The sequence below is a fragment of the Zalophus californianus genome, chromosome 3 (genome assembly GCF_009762305.2).
Source record: "Zalophus californianus isolate mZalCal1 chromosome 3, mZalCal1.pri.v2, whole genome shotgun sequence".
Lineage (NCBI taxonomy): Eukaryota > Metazoa > Chordata > Mammalia > Carnivora > Otariidae > Zalophus > Zalophus californianus.
The window spans coordinates 28,396,743-28,416,966 of NC_045597.1; the positions used below are offsets into that span (position 1 = coordinate 28,396,743).

General features: G+C 35.6%; 1 protein-coding gene across 1 annotated transcript in view; it reads right to left on the reverse strand.

The window, feature by feature from the left end:
* The window catches only part of NDFIP2 (Nedd4 family interacting protein 2), a 67,824-nt gene that overhangs the window by 20,209 nt on the left and 27,391 nt on the right, over nt 1-20,224 (reverse strand). The window contains exons 2-4 of the mRNA XM_027589119.1: nt 13,597-13,762; nt 7,564-7,697; nt 1,487-1,580 (exon numbers count right to left, since the gene is read on the reverse strand). Coding sequence (XP_027444920.1) covers nt 1,487-1,580; nt 7,564-7,697; nt 13,597-13,762 — 394 coding nt within the window. The remainder of the gene's footprint in view (nt 1-1,486; nt 1,581-7,563; nt 7,698-13,596; nt 13,763-20,224) is intronic.

Here is a 20,224-nt window from a genome sequence, read left to right on the forward strand (position 1 = left end):
AAAAAGAAGACAGGATTAAGTGAAATACAGAAAGGGAGAAATAATCACTAAGCTGAGTCATATAGATGGTATCAAATCACATTTTTATACCAAGAGACAGGTATTTATAATACATATAGTACAATAAACTTAAATTTCCTTTTCCAATTAAGATTTTTAAAATACATAACCATTAAAGGAATTAATATTGACACTACTCTTTTTATAAACAAAATATGTGGGAAGCCTGTTATGAATAATAAAGGGTTACCCGTTGAACTAAAACTAAGGAAAAAACTAACATTGACTAGACTAATAGTACAAAACAGTAGTTATTTGTAGTCAAGTGTTCTTTTCCCTTCCATGGTACCTACCATCATATCTAACTACAAATTTTAACTAACGACACAAGATTTAAATATTGCATACACATTAGCTGGTTGCCAAGCAGAACATAACTTACTAAATTTGAAGAGAAAAATGTAACTGCTTTCCCACTCACCGACCCACTTCTGAGTGGTTATCTACTTCTATTCTTCAGCAGATGAAATGAAAGAAGGAAAAGCAGCAAGAAACCATTTCAAAATGGAGGATTAGTGATTTCCCAGACTCAAAAGTAACTCAGCTCAAGGTATGTATTTTCTGTATTTTCTATTTTTAAAGTTGAACATGATACTTTAAATAAGAAAACTATTTCTTAGTTTTATCAAAATAAATTTTATACTTAAAATGAATTAAATCAGCATTCTATGAGAGCTTGATCATTTAACCAGGTTGAGGGCAGAAATTTACCATATCTAGTCTAATAAATATACTTATATGAATATTGGATTTCAAAAACTTAATTTTAGCAATTAAACAATTGAAGTGTCATAATATTATGTATTGAGTATACTCTCTGCCAATCCCCGTGTTAGGAACTGAAATAATAGACTATAACACAGTCTTCCCTCAAAGTATAAAGTCCACTTTATAAATTCAGGTATTTAAGAATTCTGCAACATGTTAAAAAAATCATACTTAGGTTTTTGGTCTTCTAATTCCTTACCATTCCCCCCAAACAAGATATATTTGCATTCTTTCGTGTCTCGAATCACATTGTTCCAGATGCCTAGAATATTTCCTTTTCCAACCCTTGTTCCTGCTTAAAGACACTCAAATGGAAGTCCTTTGCTCCAAAAGCAGAATTTATAGTTTCATTCTGCGTGCTCCTACATCACTGCATGGACACGCAACATTTCTCATGCAAAAACATAGTTTAAATATATTTATATAATTCTATATAGTCAGCATCTAGCATAATGACTGTAATACACTGTTATAAGTATACTAAATACTAGGATTTTTATTGCATCATATGATCACATAGCTCAAAATCAGGAACAATTTACATTTTAAACAAAGTAGTCACCCATTAACAATATCTGCCTTTCTTCACAATGCTACTTTAAATACACACACAGCTAATATATGCAAAAAAACAATTTGGAAATGAAAAAACACTTACTGAAAAATGCCAGCATGAAAATCCCATCATTACCCACTCTGAGCTGGTCTGCATCACTAAAGTCATCTCTTTGTTGGCACTCTTCCTCCTGAATCTGTAAAACACATAACATTAGAACAGCTCACTAAAAAACTAATTACAACTTTATTATTTAAGTATAAAGATAATTTAAATAAGATCAGATATTCTCAATTTGTTGTAGAGACAAATGATAAAATGAGTACAGTGTCTGGCACACAGTAAGTATTCAAAAACATTAGCAAGTATTAATTTTTCATGGGCACCCTGGAAAAGAGTAACTTTAAAAGAAAACACAAAAAAAGATAAAAAGTAAACATTAGATTAATGAAAATATATCAAGAAAGATGTGACTGACACATTTGCACTGAACAGTAAAGAGGAATTTTCATAATCAGTGGTGGAATCTAAGTGGGTATGATCTCTATGGCTGGCAATTTGGAAATATTTATCAAAAATAAAAATGTACAACCCACAACTGTATGGTCACTTAATCTTTGACAAAGTAGGAAAGAATATCCAGTGAGAAAAAGACAGTCTCTTTAACAAATGGTACTGGGAAAACTGGACAGCAACATGCAAAAGAATGAAATTGGATTACTTTCTTACACCACACACAAAAATAAATTCAAAATGGATTAAAGACCTAAATGTGAGACAGGAAACCATTAAAATGCTAACACAGGAAGTAACCTCCTTAACATCAACCGTAGCAACTTTTTACTATGTGTCTCCTGAGGCAAGGGAAACAAAAGCAAAAATAAATTACTGGGATTTCATCAAAATAAAAGCTTCTGCACAGTGAAGCAAACAATCAAAAAACTAAAAGGTAACCTATGGAACAGGAAAAGATATTTGCAAATGACATATCTGATAAAGGGTTAGTATCCAAAACATATAAAGAACTTATAAAACTCATCACCCCAAAACTGAATAATGCAATTTAAAAATGAGCAGAGGACATGAATAGACAGTTCTTCAAAGACATCCAAAGGGCCAACTGACACATGAAAAGATGCCCAACATCACTCATCATCAGGGAAATGCAAATGAAAACTACAATAAAATATCACCTCACACCTGTAAGAATGGCTAAAATCAACAACACAAGATACAACAGGTGCTAGCAAGGAACCCTCTTGCAATGTTTGTGGGAATGGAAACTGGTGCAGACACTCTGGAAAACAGTATGGAGGAAGGCTCCTCAAAATGTTAAAAATAAAACTACCCCACAACCCAGTAACTGCACTACTAGGTATTTATGAAAAGAATACAATACTAATTCAAAAGGGATACATGCACCTCAATGTTTATAGCAGCATTATCTACAATAGCCAAATTATGGAAATAGCCCGTGTCCATCAATCAATGAATGGATAAAGATGTGGTGTATATATACAGTGAAATATTACTCAGCCATAAAAATGTTGCCATTCGCAATGACGTGGATGAAGCTAGAGAGTATTATGCTAAGCAAGTAAGTAAAAGACAAATACCGTATGATTTCATTCATATGTGGAATTTAAAAAACAAAACAAACGATCATAGGGGGAAAAAAAGAGAGGGGGGGCAAACCAAGAAACAGACTCTTAATTACAGAGAACAAACTGATGGCTACCAGAGGGGAAGGGGGTTAAAAAGGTGATGGGGATTAAGGACTGCACCTGTGAAGAGCCCCAGGTTTTGTATAAATGTTGAATTACTAAATAGTAAACCTGAAACTAATATTACAGTGTATGTTAACTGGAATTTAAATAACAACTTTAAAAAAAGAAAAAAATGTACACAGCCAACAATTCCAGCTCTTGAAATATATTGTACAAATATACAATATATTCCCACTTACAAGAAATGATGTATTAAAGATAATTCACTGCAGCAATGTTTTTTGGGTTTGTTTGCTTTTTTAGAGAGAGGGAGAGGGAAAGAATCTTAAGCAGGCTCCACGCCTAGCACAGAGCCCGACACAGGACTTGATAGCACGACCCTGAGATCGTGACCTGAGCCGGGAAATCAAGAGTCAGACACTTAACTGACTAAGCCACCCAGGCGCCCTGCAGGAATAATAATAGTATGAGCAAAATATTAGACACAATCTAAATGCCCATCAATAGTGGGCTCTAGTCAGGAGATAATTCTCCATGAGTCCTTCATGTTTCTACACATCTTCTAGGTAGAGGCACTGGCTGCCCTTCTTCCTTATATTGCAGACAGCTTTGGAAGAGATAGTGTCTCTCCCCAGAGCAGAGATTAGTGACCAGGAGAAAATAATGGGTTCGGGGTGCCTGGGTGGCTCAGTCGGTTAAGCATCTGGCTTTACTCAGGACAGGACACCAGGGTCCTGGATCAAGCCCTGCATCCTGGATCCTTCTCAGTGAGGAGCCTGCTGGGGAGCCTGCTTCTCCCTCTCCCTCTGCCCCTCCACCATTCTTGCATGCACGCTCTCTCTCTCTCTCAAATAAATTAATTAATTAAATCTTTAGAGAAAAAAGAAAATACTGGGTTCACTAAATTCAGGGTTCCACACTGTGTGGAAACATTACTTGGCCCTCTTCGTGTTTCTCAGTGGGAACTGAGGCTCAGGAGACTGGTCAAGAAAATGCTAATACATTCATGGTAGTCTCACTATGTACACTGCCAAAAGAAAAAGATTTTCAAAACCATACTGCTCATTATTTAGGCAAAAAGATCCCTAAAACTCTGCAATCACATATCGTAAGCAACCCTCTTAGAGAAAATACAGTGATTGGCAATAACTATATATTAATAAAAGTTTGTATAATTTCAAGTTAATTCAAGAAATAAACACTAAAGCCCAATGTGAGCCCCTCCAAACCACTGTCAACATGAGGGCAAGAACATAAATATTTCATACTTTTTTGAGATTTTTATCATATGACATCATTTTTAAGAAGACAGGAAACATGCACAAAGATGTCCTTTACAACATCAACAATGATAAACACAGACACATAATCACATCTGAAAATAATCCAACTGTTCACTAGGGAGGAAGAACCACTAAATTATAATATATTTATAATATATTGATTCCATGGAATTTCACTAAACCATTAAAGAAGAAGCATTTATATAAAATGCTTAAAAATAAAATATAATAGCTCTATAATAATTCCAACTACATTAATTTATAAATCCTAAAAGTGGTAAAAGACACCAAAATATTTTAAAATGAAAAGCTGTGAGAAAACAAGTGTGGTATTTTCTTCTTCCTAATTTCTTACATTGCTAATTTTTAAAAAGTTTTCATCAACTTAATAAACTGTAATTTATTAAACACCAAATATGCACCAGGTAATAGAAAGGTGCTAGAAATGCAAACAGAGTCCTTATCCTGGAGTGGCTCATAATTTATAAAGTGATAGTTTTTATGTCAAAAAACAAGTTACTGAGAAACTTTAAAACAAGGTACAGGGGCACCTGGGTGGCTCAGTTGGTTGGGCTACTGATGCCTTGGTCTAGGCTCAGGTCATGATCTCAGGATCTGGGACTGAGCCCCAGGTGGTGGGCTATGCGCTCAGAGGGGAGTGTGCTTGAAGATTCTCTCCCTCTGCCCCTCCCCCAACTCCAGCGCAAGCTCACACTAACGCACACACTTTAATAAATAAATCTTTTTCAAAAAAGGAGTTAGTTTCTTTAAGTCCATTTAATCATCCCATAATTTACATGCAATCCTGCACATTAGAAATAGGAAATAGAAAACAGTATTGTTTCCAAGTCTCCTGGCTACTACCTATATTCTCCCAATGAGCATGGATTTAAGACTATGGACTGTGAGAAACAAACTGAGGGTTCTAGAGGAGAGGAGGGTAGGAGGATGGGTTAGCCTGGTGATGGGTATTAAAGAGGGCACGTTCTGCATGGAGCCCTGGGTGTTATACGCAAACAATGAATCATGGAGCACTACATCAAAAATAAATAAATAAATAATAAGGAAAAAAAAGAAAGAAGCTTTCACACCTCACCCAGTTGAAATTCATTTACAACTGAATACATACTCAAATGCTAATCAGACCAGTTTTCTATCTGAATCGGGTATAGAAACCCATACTCAATCATCTTTTGCAGAAGAGAGGGTGCTGGAACCCTGGGTTAGAAACTGATGAATTTAAGAGTCTTTTACAAGGACCTAAGTAAGTCTCTTCTGTTCAATTATATTTTGCTTTATGAAATTTTCCAAAATCTTCAGAAGCTGGAGTTACAATGATATCAGAAGCAGTTGAAAACGGAAAACTTTTCCTTATGAACATGTTCCAATTCAGACTGGCATCATATTACTTGCTAAAAACAAGACACTGGAAATGATGACAATGAAAGGTTGGAATAGAAAACACTTCAGAGTTTTCTCTCCAAAAGAGAGAAAACTTTTTTTATGCTTTCCCCAAAGCAGAGAGCAAGACAATGCTTGCTTCTTTCTCTTCAGAGTTAAGGACCTTTGTCATTTCCAAGGTCTCTAGGGAGATACTCCCTGAGAAAAGGAGTTATGCCCTTCTCGTTCACAGAGAGTGCATGCATGTATATAATGCATGTATAACCATGTACGTGCTAAGCAACCTAGAACTGATTTTGATAAACTCCACACTGCAGATCTATGCTCCTTCTCTATGATTCTCTCCTCTAAGTATCAAAAATCCTTATTGACTGAGCTGTATTTTATGCCACTGTATTAACAAAGACTTACTTTTACCCTCCGAAGGAAATGGCATAAATAATAAATTTGAGGCTTACTGTCTTTACTTATGTGCCCAAAGCTATTTATGTTGACATTTAACTCTGTGTGTGTTGGAGTATGGGAGCGGGAACAGGCATGGAAAGGGATGGACTGATGAAAAAAACCCATCCAGGAAAAAACACTCACCTATCAGATAATCTACTTGTTGGGCTCTGGCCTGATGGCCGAAGAAGAATGCTGTACACAGAATCACTTTTCTCTCCCTTTGTCCCTCACCTAATCCTAGCTTTCTGTGTAAAGTGATTTTGGTGTCTTTTCTTAAACAACACGTGATGAACCTAGGAAGCTGAAATGATATCTCTAAAGTCTGAAGCAAGAAAAAAAGCCAACAAACTCTAGCCCTGCTTGCAGCCATACTAAAATGTAAATAACGGGACGCCTGGGTGACTCAGTGTGTCTGCCTCCCACTCAGGTCATGATCTCAGGGTCCTGGGATCAACCCCTTGTCGGGGCTCTCTGCTCAGCGGGGAGTCTGCTTCTCCCTCTCTTCCTCTGTGGTCTCTCGCTCTCACTCTCAAGTAAATAAATAAAATCTTTTAAAACAAATAAATAAAATGTAAATAACTTCCACCTTTTATCTGACTGTAGAATAGCATACATGCTTCTCGTTGATTCTTCACTCCTGAGACAGTCACTCCTTTTACCAGAACAAGAAGTAATGTACATGTATATCACTGACTCTTACTCTTACTGAGACAGGAAGAGAAGACAGAAAGGACAGGTATCATTCAAAAATTCTAGGGTGGGATGTGTAAAAGTGGACATACACACACAAAGTGAATTGACAAACATAATTTGAAAACTGGTAACTTATTTCTCTGTGCTTTTTAACCTACACTGAGTTCATTCATGGAGTCACTAGACTGGCTCTGCTAATAATACAAATGAGTAGGGAAAAACATAATTTATGATTATAATTATGGATCACAGAATCTAAACTATATGAGGAGGGGAAGAAGGACATCAAGAGAGAAGAGGTCTATGGGGTGGAGTATCTAGAGTAAGGAAGTCAGGGGATGGGAGTGAAAGCACATGAAAGGAGAAAATCAAGACTTAGGAAATGTACTGGTAAAGACAAGGACCACGATTACAATGGGCTACACAGGAAAATCGGTAGAAACAGAAATGAGGAGGTAAAGGAATGGAGAGGTGAGTACCAATTTCACCAAAAAATGACGACCCACCTAAGAAGTAGTAGAGAAGATACTAAAAAACAGTCTACGTGCACAAACACTCTGAAACTCAGACCTATTTTTGACATTACTAAACATGATATTCTCAGAAGAGAGCAACCAGCCTGCCTTACCCTCTGAGCTGTCTCTGCAGCTGCGGCTGCCATTGTGGCAGCCTTGGCCTTCTCAGCTTCATCGTACGTAGGAAGGGAGGTAGCGACGCTGTAGGGAGGTGGCACAAGATAAAACTCACTGTAAACTTCTGTATCTGAAGAAAGGAATTAAAAAAGGATAACCATTAAAACAAACTATTTAATAAAATTTTTACAGCCAAAAACAATTTAATAATTTACAACAGGCCACTAAAGACTGTTACTGCTTTTTGTAGTCCTATTTTATAAGCTATGTAACATATAAATTACTACTACAACCATATATGTTAGTTTAGCCCCATATTTATTATAAAGGGAAAAGACTGATAAATATCACCTACAGGCTGATATACAAAATAAAAATATCAAGAATGAAATTCTAAAAATCTGTGTGTAAAGGGAGTGAGAAACTCACCACATGTGAGCACCCTCTGTACCTATGCTCAAAGAATTTAATTTTCTTGCTCATAATCTCACAGCCAAAAAGTAGATATATCAGGAATAATAACACTTAAAATAGTTCTAACCATTTAATATGCCACTTCTATATACATTTACCCTAGCAACTCTGAAGTTCAGATAAGTAATTTGCCCAGTATTGCACAACCAGTAAGCAGGAGAACCCAGGGATTTCCCGATTCCCAATATCTGCTCTGATAACATGTGAGGTTCATTTTTCTACACAGCAGTTTTAGAAACTGCCTGAATCTCTTCAGCAAACTATTTCTCTTTGCTTAAAAAAAAACAAAAAAACAAAACTGATGATTTTTAGCTTTTTTAAAACTCTTGTCCCTCTCTTCCCATTTTTTCCTGTATCTACCTAGTTTTTTAGATTTTCTTTTTATGAAGACTTTCTCCCTCCCCAACTTTTAAACTATTTTTGAAATATAATCAGGTGCCTAGGTGGCTCAGTTGGTTAAGCGACTGCCTTCGGCTCAGGTCATGATCCTGGAGTCCCGGGATCGAGTCCCACATCGGGCTCCCTGCTCAGCGGGGAGTCTGCTTCTCCCTCTGACCCTCTTCCCTCCGACCCTCTTCCCTCTCGTGCTCTCTCTCATTCTCTCTCTCAAATAAATAAATAAAATCTTTAAAAAAAAAAATGATCTCCAGAAATATAACACAATAGTAAGTGCAGAATGCTAATAATTAAAAAAAAAAAAAACCTGCATCACTTATCACCAACTTGAGTGGTACTAGTAAAATGATACATACAGGTCAATAAACTGATTAGACTTATGCTAGAATCATTACCATGAAAAATAGGTAGGTTCTCTCAGTAGTCCATACTATAATGTTTGACATCAGTTCCGTGGTTTCCTCATTTTACCTATAGTTTTTGTACATTTTCTCCATCAGAATTTCTTGCATTTCCAACATGAAAATACATTTCACTCTAGCAATACTTTTCCTATTGTATTTTAATGGATATTGACTTTAAAATAAGCTTTTTTAATGCTATCAATAAGACCTAAGTATCTGAAGCTGGGTAATTTTTAATCCAATCCTAGTAGCAGTGTAATACTGAACATTATCCACCAAAAAGGCACAGGAGTCATAAATTCTTAGAAATGACTTATTATTCAGATGAAAAACACGACACACAGTCAAGTAAATAGATTTCCTTAGGTCTGAAGACTAGAATAGAAGAAAAATTAAGCGAAAGCAATGGTTATGAATTTTAAGGCACGAACATTAAAATTAGAAATTTAAAAACTGGAACAATGACATACATCATCCAAGAAGAGAGATCTTTTACATTAACAACAGATATGTGAGTTTTCGAAAAGTTCTAACTCCCACGACAGACAAAAATATCCTATCCAATAACAGATGAAAGTTGGGAAGGAGCACTATTTTGCTACTGCTTTAATTTTCACTGGTTAATTTTACTTATTTTGTCTACCCTTTAAGGCAGCAGTTCTCAACCAGAAAATTTAACGTCTGAGGAGTCCCAGTCCCAGCTCCATAAGCTGTGTGACCTCAAGCAAACCACTTAAGCACTTTATGAAGCTCTACTTTCTCATCCATAAAACTGACCCAGCAAGTCTATTACTTGCTATTATATGACAGAATTTAAGCATATTCAAGAGGACTCTGTAAACTGTAAGGCATTATACAAATGTCAACTATTATTATTGATGCTAAATCTATAAAACCAGTAAGAAAGTGACCTACTGAAAAACATAATCACAGACAACTGGTACTGCCAATGCTTCAAATACAACACTAAGAGGCTGAAAAAAAATAATATCAATGGTTTTCATTAAAGAGATACAAACTCCTAGAACTACTTAATTCTTGTGCTCAATTACAGTCATTTTCATACAGATGTAAAAATAAAATTTTGAGACCAGGAGTCACACAGATTATAAGAATAACTGAACACCCAGGTACCAGACTCCACTTGTCTTACAACTGAAAATTATCTAACCTTTAAAAATGGCATGCGCCATTATCAAAACTATTCTAGGGGCACCTGGGTGGCTCAGATGGTTAAGCATCTGCCTTCAGCTCGGTCATGATCTCCAGGTCCTGGGATCAAGCCCCATGTCAGGCTCCCAGCTCAGCAGGGAGTCTGCTTCTCCCCCTCCCTCTGCCTCTCCCCCTGCCTGTGCTCTCTGTCTCTCTCTCTCAAATGAATAAATAGAATCTTAAAAAAAAAAAAAAACTATTCTAAAGCACAGAAAAATGAGAAGCTTCCTAATTCATGCTATGTTGTTTCCACAAAATTTATACTAAAACCATAAGAATAGTACATAAAGATCCCACTAATAAAACTGTAAAACTTCTAAAAAAAAATTAACAAATCTAAATCCAGAAGAAATTAGAACACAGTGACAATTTATTCTAGGAATACAGAAGTTGATTGGCTTAGCCCTGGGTGTTATACGCAAACAATGAAACATGGAACACTACATCAAAAACTAATGATGTAATGTATGGTGATTAACATAACATAATAAAAAAAACTAATGATGGAATGTATGGTGATTAACATAATAAAATTTAAAAAGAGGAAAAAATCTATTAATAACATATTTCATTACATCAAAAATTACAGGAGAAAAAACATGTAATTACAGGAGAAAAAACATGTGATAAGGTCCCAAAAAGATGACTTCAAGGTTTCTGGCCTCCTGGAGCCATTTACTGAAATGAAGAGTGACAAAGGAAAAGGTCTGGTGATTGGGGAAAAGGCCTGGTGATTGGGGAAAAGGCAGAAGACAGCTGTAATGGTGCTGAAACTTAACTCTATTCTTTGAAACTCTTCCTATCAAAAGGAGGAGACTAATTCCTCAACTGTCCTGAATGAAGACTAAACTTAGTGACTTACTTCTAACAAACCAAATGTGGCAGATGTGACACTGTGTGATTTTTGAAGCAGTGCCATAACAGGTGATATAGCTTCTATCTGCTTTCAGAATGCTTGTTCTTGGAATCCAGCCTCCATTCAGTGAAGAAGCACAGGCCACAATAAGAGGCCACATATAGCCGTTCTGGCCAACAGTCCCAGCTGAGGCCCTAGTTGAAACCTGCATCAGCTGCCAAATATGTTAATAAGGAAGCTGTCAAGGTGACTGGAGCTCCAAATCACCAAAAGACGATAACCACATGAGATCCTGGGAGAAAACAGCATAATTGAGCCTAGCCCACCGCAAAAACCATAAGAACTAGTAACAATGGTTGCTATTGTACTCCATTTGGCTTTTACACAGCAGTGGCAATGGTGACCACAACAAAAAAATTACAATTTCAGTCTTAGCATTCCATCATTCAAACACAAGATTCAGCAAAACAACTAATTTTCTTTCTTCAAGACTATCATCAAATAGATTTTTTTTTTTTAAATCTAGGGTAGCAAATTCACTGAACTATATTCTGGAAACTTACAGAATAACGAAGAAAACTTAGTCCATAATAAATTTTAGCAAGCACTAATCCAGTTATTTAATCCAAAGACAAATAAAACTACTATAAATCAATATAAAAACTGTCAAACAGTCCATCAAACTGGGCACTAAAAAAGCATATTGATCAAATAAACATTATATGCAAATAAGAGTAAGCATTTGTTGATTTATTAGTGAGAACACCTTCATAAAGATAATTTTCAGTAACTGCATAATACTGTAAATGAAAATAGTAAATGGTCTTTTTACACAACCCATATGGTCTAGATAAAATCCATAGAGGTAGAAATGGTAACCAGAGAAAGCTGGCAAGGGTTTAAGAGAATAATAATACTAATTGCAGAAAAGCAAATAAAGATGAAATACTCTAGTGAAGGGTTTTTTAATATTAAAACATTTTTATAACAGATTTAAAAAATGTTTCATAATGAATATATAAAATATTTAGAGATTATTTATAATAGTACACAAAAACATATTTTAAATGTTTTTTTAATTATATAATGATTAACTTCAAGAAACAAGTGCTGGTGAGGATGCGGAGAAAAAGGAACCCTCATGCACTGCCCGTGGGAATGCAAACTAGTACAGCCACTCTGGAAAACAATATGGAGTTAAATAAAATTAAAAATAGAACTACCCTGGGGCGCCTGGGTGGCTCAGTCCATTAAGCGTCTGCCTTTGGCTCAGGTCACGATCCCAGGTTCTTGGGATCGAGCCCCGCATCAGGCTCCATCCCAGGTTCTTGGGATTGAGCCCCACATCGGGCTCCCGGCTCAGTGGGGAATCTGCTTCTCCCTCTACCTCTGCTGCTTCCTCCGTTTGTGCGCGCGCGCTCTCTCTCTCTCTCTCAAATAAATAAATAAATAAAATCTTAAAAAAAAAAAAATAGAACTACCCGATCCAGTAATCACACTGCTGGGTATTTACCCAAAGAATATGAAAACATTAATTCAAAAGGATATATACACCCCTGTATTTATTATAACATTATTTACAATAGCCAAATTATGGAAGCAGCCCCAGTATCCATCGGTAGATGAGTGGATAAAGAAGATACAATACACACACATACACAATGGAATAATACTCAGCTTTTTAAAAAAGAATGAAATCTTGCTCTTTGCAACAACATGGGTGGAGCTAGACTGTACAATGTTAAGCAAAATAAGTTGGCCAGAGAAAGACAAGATATCAGAGAATTTCACTCATATGTGGAATTTAAGAAACAAAACAAAGGAAAGAAAACACAGAGACAAAAAAACAGACTATTAACCACAGAGAACAAACAGATGGTTAGCAGAGGGGATGTGAGTAGAGGGATGAATGAAATAGGAAGGGGGTGAAGAGTACACTTATTATGAGCACTGAGTAAAATACAGAACTTTTAAATCACTATATTGTACACCTAAAACTAATATAACACTGTATGATAACTATACTGGAATAAAAGTAAAAAATAAATTATATGATGATTAACCTAGCATTACTGGGAAAATATAAATTGTGACCAGAGAAGTAGATAAAGGTAGTTCTTTAGAATGACCTGAGAGGATGAAATGAATCATAGGAAGCAGGAAACACTCCCTCGTGTCCAGGAATTATTACCCTGTATATATGGTTATATTATGTAGACCTTTCACCTCCGTTCACACATACCACATTCCCACTCACACTCAGCACTAATAACACCTTGTTTTATAGCTATGTAGGTAGATACACACAAACACAAATATATATGTGTATATAGATACATATACCACATACGCATATATCTATAAATGTATACCTATATATACACATAAATTCGTATACATATATACACATTTATTTATTTCTTCCAAAAGGAATATGCCACTCCATTGGAAACATTCTAGTAAGCAGAAGAAAGTTTACACTTTTAATTTTTTTGAAAACAACAATATAAGACTAGTAATATATGAGTAAATATTTTATACACTATCCTTTGGAAAACCTTTTTGTAACAAAAATCATAAAACCAGTAAGCCTTTAAGAGACTCTATAATTAAATAAAACCATACTGGTTTAAAAAAAAAATGAGTCACTAAAAATATTACTAGTTATTTCATACTAAAAATAATACCTGAAGTTGTAGGTACTTCCACAGTAATACTACTATAAGGTGGAGGAGAAGAGTCCGTTTCAAGTACCGATGCTGAAGGAGCAGTCTGAACGCTCTGCGGTGTTGGGTTTGAAGTTGATGGCTGCTCTACAGCAGATGACTCTGAATTATCTTCTTCATTGTGAAGCTAAGAGAACAACAAAAAAGAAATATTAATGTCATTCTGATTATTTTTAAAAATTTTAAGCGAATTTTTAAAGATTATTTCAGGCAAAGGATCACCTTTTAGTTAAAAACAAAGTAAAGATGCACAAAATTTGTAAGAGACTGAAGCAGTCATTAAGAAATTAAGATTTTGGTAGTTTCTTTACAATAAAAAATGAAGTTCAAATTAAGAATTTATAAAGAAAAACATCATGACTATAAATAGATTCAAATTCATTCAATCCTATAGTAAATATTGACTACCATGTATTAATCACTGTGTACTACAAAGAAAAATAAAGCATCTAATAATTAAACCACAAAACCATTTCTATTACACTAGTATCTAGAATAATTGAAAATGTAACCTGAATTAATAAAATGAAATAATAATGAACATTCCAAAAATGTAGAATACTCTAAGGAGGTTTTCTCAAGTCCAAAATTTTGGAGTTACTTATAAAGCAAGATGAATCAATGTGTATATAAAATCCTGGAAGATGTTCTTCAACACAACAAATTTACTGAAAGCTCAGGAAGTGCAAGATAATAGGTCGGATCTGCAGTCATTTAATTCATTTAATCCTCACAACAAATCTATAAAATAGAGAATGTTATCCCCATTTGACAGATAAAATGGGGGGGTGAGGGGGGACAAAAGTGTAGACACCTAAAGTAACTTGCCAGACATCAAAAAGGCTAAGAAGGGTCAGACCAAGAATCAAACCTAAGTGGCAGGGCTATAAAGACTTCTTACTCCATTTATAACTAATCTTTTAAATGCTCATTTGTTAGGAAGTGATAATAACTACATGTAGGCAAGTTAACTGTAGTCAACCAAAAGCATCAATACTCTAAAAAGTGACTCATCAAAAAGGTACTTAGATATATTTGGAGAAGAGTTATTAAATTTTTTAAGACATTTTTAAATCCACTAGAATCTTGGTTTGAAGAAACACTACAGGCCTTCAACATTATTCAATTTTACATCTTAATTATTCTTGTAGTTTACGAAAGTCAATGTTAAAAATAATCCCCCAAATAAATTTTGTCACACAGCAAATCTGTACACACACAAATCTGACTTTTGTGAGTAGTGGAAAAAAAAAAAAGAGCATGCAAATTCTTGCTCCGCCTTTTAGGAGCTTTGATAAACCTCTGTGCCTCAGTGTCTCTAAGTATAAGTTCTAAATGCAGCCAAAATCCTCACAGAATTGTAAAATAATATTTGGAAAGCATCTAGCATTAACACCTAGCACACAGAAGGCATTTAATAAATACTAGTTTCCTCCTTCTTCCCCTTTAGTTTAATAGACTTTATTTCATGGCCTGAAATAATTTGGTGCTATCAGTCCAATAAATGGTCATTCATTTGCCTCTAAAAACATGCAAAGTAAAATTTACTTCACTGCTGTTTGCATGTGTCTTGGTAAGTGACCACCCTAGCACAATAATTCTGTGAGTTCATAAATTATATTTTATCAGAACTAGCATAAACATACCTAAAATCATTTCTCAAGTTAATAAGACAGGGTTTTTTCCCATAGCGCCAAGGTTTAGGTAATAAAATTCACACAGAAACTGAATTGTAAGGTCAAACAATCATAAAGTGAATTTTCTATGAGCTTTGTATTTACCTGCAGCAGTTTTCTAAGTTGGCACTGCATGACCACCCTCCTGACTAGCTACACTCTGCCTCAGCATCACCAAGCATCTTCCATGTTTCATGTAACAAAGTACCCGGAAGAATTCCTAACTTAGTCATCTCTGATCATACTTCAAAGAGCAAAAATATTAGATGAGCAAGTTAAGGCAAATAAAAGTAATGTATAGATATATACTTAGCATTATCAACTAAACAATTAACCGTGATAGTATCAAAAAAAGGAAACCACTGTTCCATCTCTACCCTTAATGCTGCAAATGTGGATGAACTGTACTACAGAAAAAGATCCTGTATGACAAAATAGCTCTCCTCTGGTTCCTCACAAGAAATACTCCCTACCATATCAAATACATAAATGTGCTCCCCAGAATGACCAACTCATTTTTAAAACCTTCAAAATGTATTCGGGGCGCCTGGGTGGCTCGGTTGGTTAAGTGGCTGACTCTTGATTTCAGCTCAGGTCACGATCTTGGGGTCCTGGGATCGAGCTCCCCCCCCCAACATTGGGCTCAGCAGAGAGTCTGCTTGAGGATTCTCTCTCTCTCTTCCTCTGCACCCTCCCCTTGCTCGCAAGCTTTCTCTCTAAAATAAATAAATCTTTTTAAAAAATGTATTCAAATAACTGCAATAAAAAGAGTAATTACAGAGGGGCACCTGGGTGGCTCAGTCAGTTAAGCGTCTGCCTTCAGCTAAGGTCGTGATCCTGGGTTCCTGGGATCAAGCCCTGCTACAGGCTCCCTGCTCAGCAGGGAGTCTGCTTCTCCCTCTCCCTTTGACCCTGCTCCTGCTCTCTCTCTCTCACAAATAAATAAAATCTTTAAAAACAAACAAAAAAGAGTAACTGCAGATACTTTTACATATGACCTCAGAAGTAAAGCTTTGGTACTTGTAAAACACACCCTAAATTATTTCAACTGCCCTACCTCATACCTCACAGTTTTATTTTTACAAAATTATAATATGTGAACATTTTACAAAATTATAATATGTGAACATTTGCCATGTATCAGCAGTAAAACCCAATAACTCAGTCAATAATCTCTACCCACTGTAACAGAGAACTTCCAAAAGTCAACTTTTTAATTTTGATATCTTTGGTGCCTCTATAAATCAACCTACTTTGGTTGCCTTTTAACTAAATTCATTCAAAAGTTCAAATCAAACTACATGTCCATCAAATTAAACAATGTCCTCTGTAGAAATTTTTCCTTAATCATGCTGTGCAATGGTTCTATTTTACATTCTTTCAGGATTATCAAAAATAGCAAAAAAAAAAGGGGGGGGCAGAGATAAGTGGGGTGGGAACTACATATATACAATAATGAACGTGGCTCTGTGTCCTGTCCACACATCACCTCAAAAGTTATCTTCCTAGCTTGTTCTATTTTTGAGCCTCCTGGAAAAAAACATGGGCAACAACAGCACATGAAAACGAAAAGATGTCTTTACTATAGTAACCAGGGTGACGAAAAGTTGCCTATATTTAGCCTGAAGGATAAAAGGATGCCAAGAGGGCTGGCTGTCTTAAATGTATCTATGGTTCGTCTTTACTTGATGTATATCGATTACTTTTAATGGTAAGAAAAGCATAAGCATTATGATTAATTCTGGCTGGAAGTCCAGCCTTCCCATGTATAAACTACAGTTTCGTTTCCTTTAATTGTCAGCTTTCCTTTGTTGTAGCACTTCATTCTATCTTAAGATGATAAAAGATTAATAAATGTAAGCTTTGCTTTTGAGAAGCCAGAGACCTCACTAAATGTTTTCTAAACACACCCAAATGAGAATGTATGGATGTACTATAAAGTGTTGTTTAACGAGCAGTGTTTGGGAAAAAAAAAAAACTGTAAGTTGTTAAAAAAAAAAAAAAAAAGGTATGTGAAGAGCTACTGTATTTCGTATACTGCCATATTCTGACTACATTTAGTACCAGAAGACAAAACTGGGAAGAACAGCTCTAGCTGCAAGGAGTTAAATTTTAACTAAATAAAAGACCTTTAAAATTTTAATTAGATCCTTTTTTTTCCATTAGATCTTTTAAATTATTAGAACACTAGCTTTTCTGTAGGGCAACAAATACCTTCAGGCAGATTTTAGATGGCAAGGCTGCTGTCTAACTAGGATGACCATTACAGCTGTTTTTCCCAGGACAGTCCTACTTTACACCTATTATTTCAGGGCACCACTCAATTTAGCATTTTCTCCACCCCTTTCATTCTCAAGAAAATTGAATGGTCAACCTACATATAATGGGATTTTTGCCCTTTGTATGATATTAATAGATGACAAGGGCTCCTTTAAACTCTAAGATGATAAGGCTCTAGCGAAAACCTATGGTAGTCTCTATCAATCTATGTTGCCTTATTTAACACCTGAATTAGAGAAAAAAAACAGATTAGAGTTGCAATAAAATCAACTGGTAGAGTCAAGCTACCCATTTTTAATTACCCAAGAAGAAAGTGAGCTTTCTTATCTACGCTGCTAGGGAAAGGTAACAGCAGGAGCTAAGAAGAAATCCCTGCAGAGAGCCCAAGTGATCTAAACCAATATGCTCAGAAGATAAGTTCCCACAAAGCACTGCTGCTTGGCAAATGAAGCTAGATTTTCTATCAATAAAACTAAATTACAGCAGTCTTCCTAATGTACATAAACCATACTATTAAGTGAATTAGCAGAACTTAGTTTTAGGGATATTTCCACTAAAACTTCACTGTCTCTGGACATTTTTCCACAAATGAAAGCTAGCTTATGATAAAGCAAAAATATAAACAATTAGGGAAGACTATAAGCAACAAATGAATATTAAACTGTGAGTTGGCAATCATGCCTAGTTTTCAGTTTCTTCTCTTTAAAGTACAGAATTCTGGTTTGGCTTTATATTTCATATTATAAACATATTTCTGCAAGTAAAACCTTTCTTCTTAGTATGAAAGAATATCATTATTTCATGGTGCTCCACAAAAAGTACCATGAGCTCCAGATGCTCCATCACCTGAACGAGTCTGCAAAATAACTGATTAAAACAAAGTGTCATCAGATATTTTATCAAGGCACAACTAAGCTGTCTTTTAAATAAATAAGGGTTGTTTCATTTTAAAATTGCTATTGTCTGCTCACAACAGGTCAACTGAAAAAAAAAACACACACACAAAAGAGTATAAACAGTGTAACAATGTTTAAAATATTAAGAGAGATGTTATTTGCGTAATACATATGTGCAATCAAAATTTCTGGAAAGATAAGCAAGGAACAGGAAAGAGCAGTAGGTGGGGAGAGAGACTTCATCGTTCTCTATTTGAATTTTTCACACTAAACATAATTTGAAATTTCTAATTTTTAATAAACCCAAAATGCAAAAAAATGAAATCTCTAGTTTCTGGCTTGGTGTATCTCAGAAGCAATGAGGTAATAAGGGTAAGCATTGTATTCTATGATAAAAAGCTTTCTCCAACTTAAATTTTACACAGTATCATTACAATAGTTCCCTGGGGTTTATGTATATGCAATTTCCTATTAAAAATAACACAACCTGGAATTATAGTCAAAAAATAAACATTTGAAGAATGTAATACAGAATCCGTATCTGTTTTTTTAAGGAAAAATAAGGAGAGGGATAATTAATGGGACAACAGAATGATTAACGAACAGAAGACAAAACTTATCCTGCCAGACTAGACTGCTTCTCTGAGCTTCAGACCTGTACGTCCACTTGTTAATATTAATTCCTATATACGTTCAATTCTTTCCCTTCCATACCACACATTCCATGCCTAGTTAACCTGTACACATCATTCAGATGTCAGATTAAAACCAAGTTCTCACAAAAGCTTTTCCTGTCTCCCAAAAGTAGATTAGGACTCTAGTGAGCGCTAAATGAAGCAGGCGGGGAATCGGAGGGGGAGACGAACCACGAGGGACTATGGACTCTGAGAAGCGAACTTAGGGTTTTAGAGAGGAGTGGGGTGAAGGGATGGGCTAGCCTGGTGATGGGTATTAAGGAGAGCACGTATTACATGGAGCACTGGGTGTTACACACAAACAGTGAATCATGGAACGCTACATCAGAAAAAGATTAGGACTCTGATGACAATCTTAAAGCACCCTATTCTTCAGAGTACCTATCACAACTACTATTATTTATGTAATCATTCATTTACAATCTGTTTTCCCAGCTGCATAAGAGTTTTAAAAAAGTGGAGGTTATATCTGTCTTGTTGAACACTATCAAAATAAAATAATAAAAAAAAAAGAAATGCAAGATATGTCCGGTGAAATAGTGTAAAATGGAAGCCTCGAGAGAGAATAACCTTGCTAACCTATGTACTTTGAAGTCTTTAAGTACTAGTTACTAACTAAGACAAAGGACAAAAAGTTGGAGCATATCTACAACCCAAAGACCAGCAAAGAACAAAGAAGCTAAACAGATGGGATAAAGATTTTATAAATTTCTATTTTCAAAAGCACTCACCCTCTGGTTAAATTCCTTTTATATGCTAAAGTTGCAATGTAAATATACTAGACCCTAAGATTCCCTCTTTAATATGAAGGGTTTTTTTTTAAAGATTTTATTTATTTATTTGACAGAGAGAGAGCACAAGTAGGCAGTGACAGGCAGAGGGAGAGGGAGAAGCAGGCTCCCCGCTGAGCAGAGAGCCTGCCGTGGGCTCAATCCCAGGACTCTGGGACCACGACCTGAGCCAAAGGCAGACACTTAACCAACTGAGCCACCCAGGCGCTCCAATTTGAAGGGTCCTATGGGGTACCCTCATTAGTTGCATT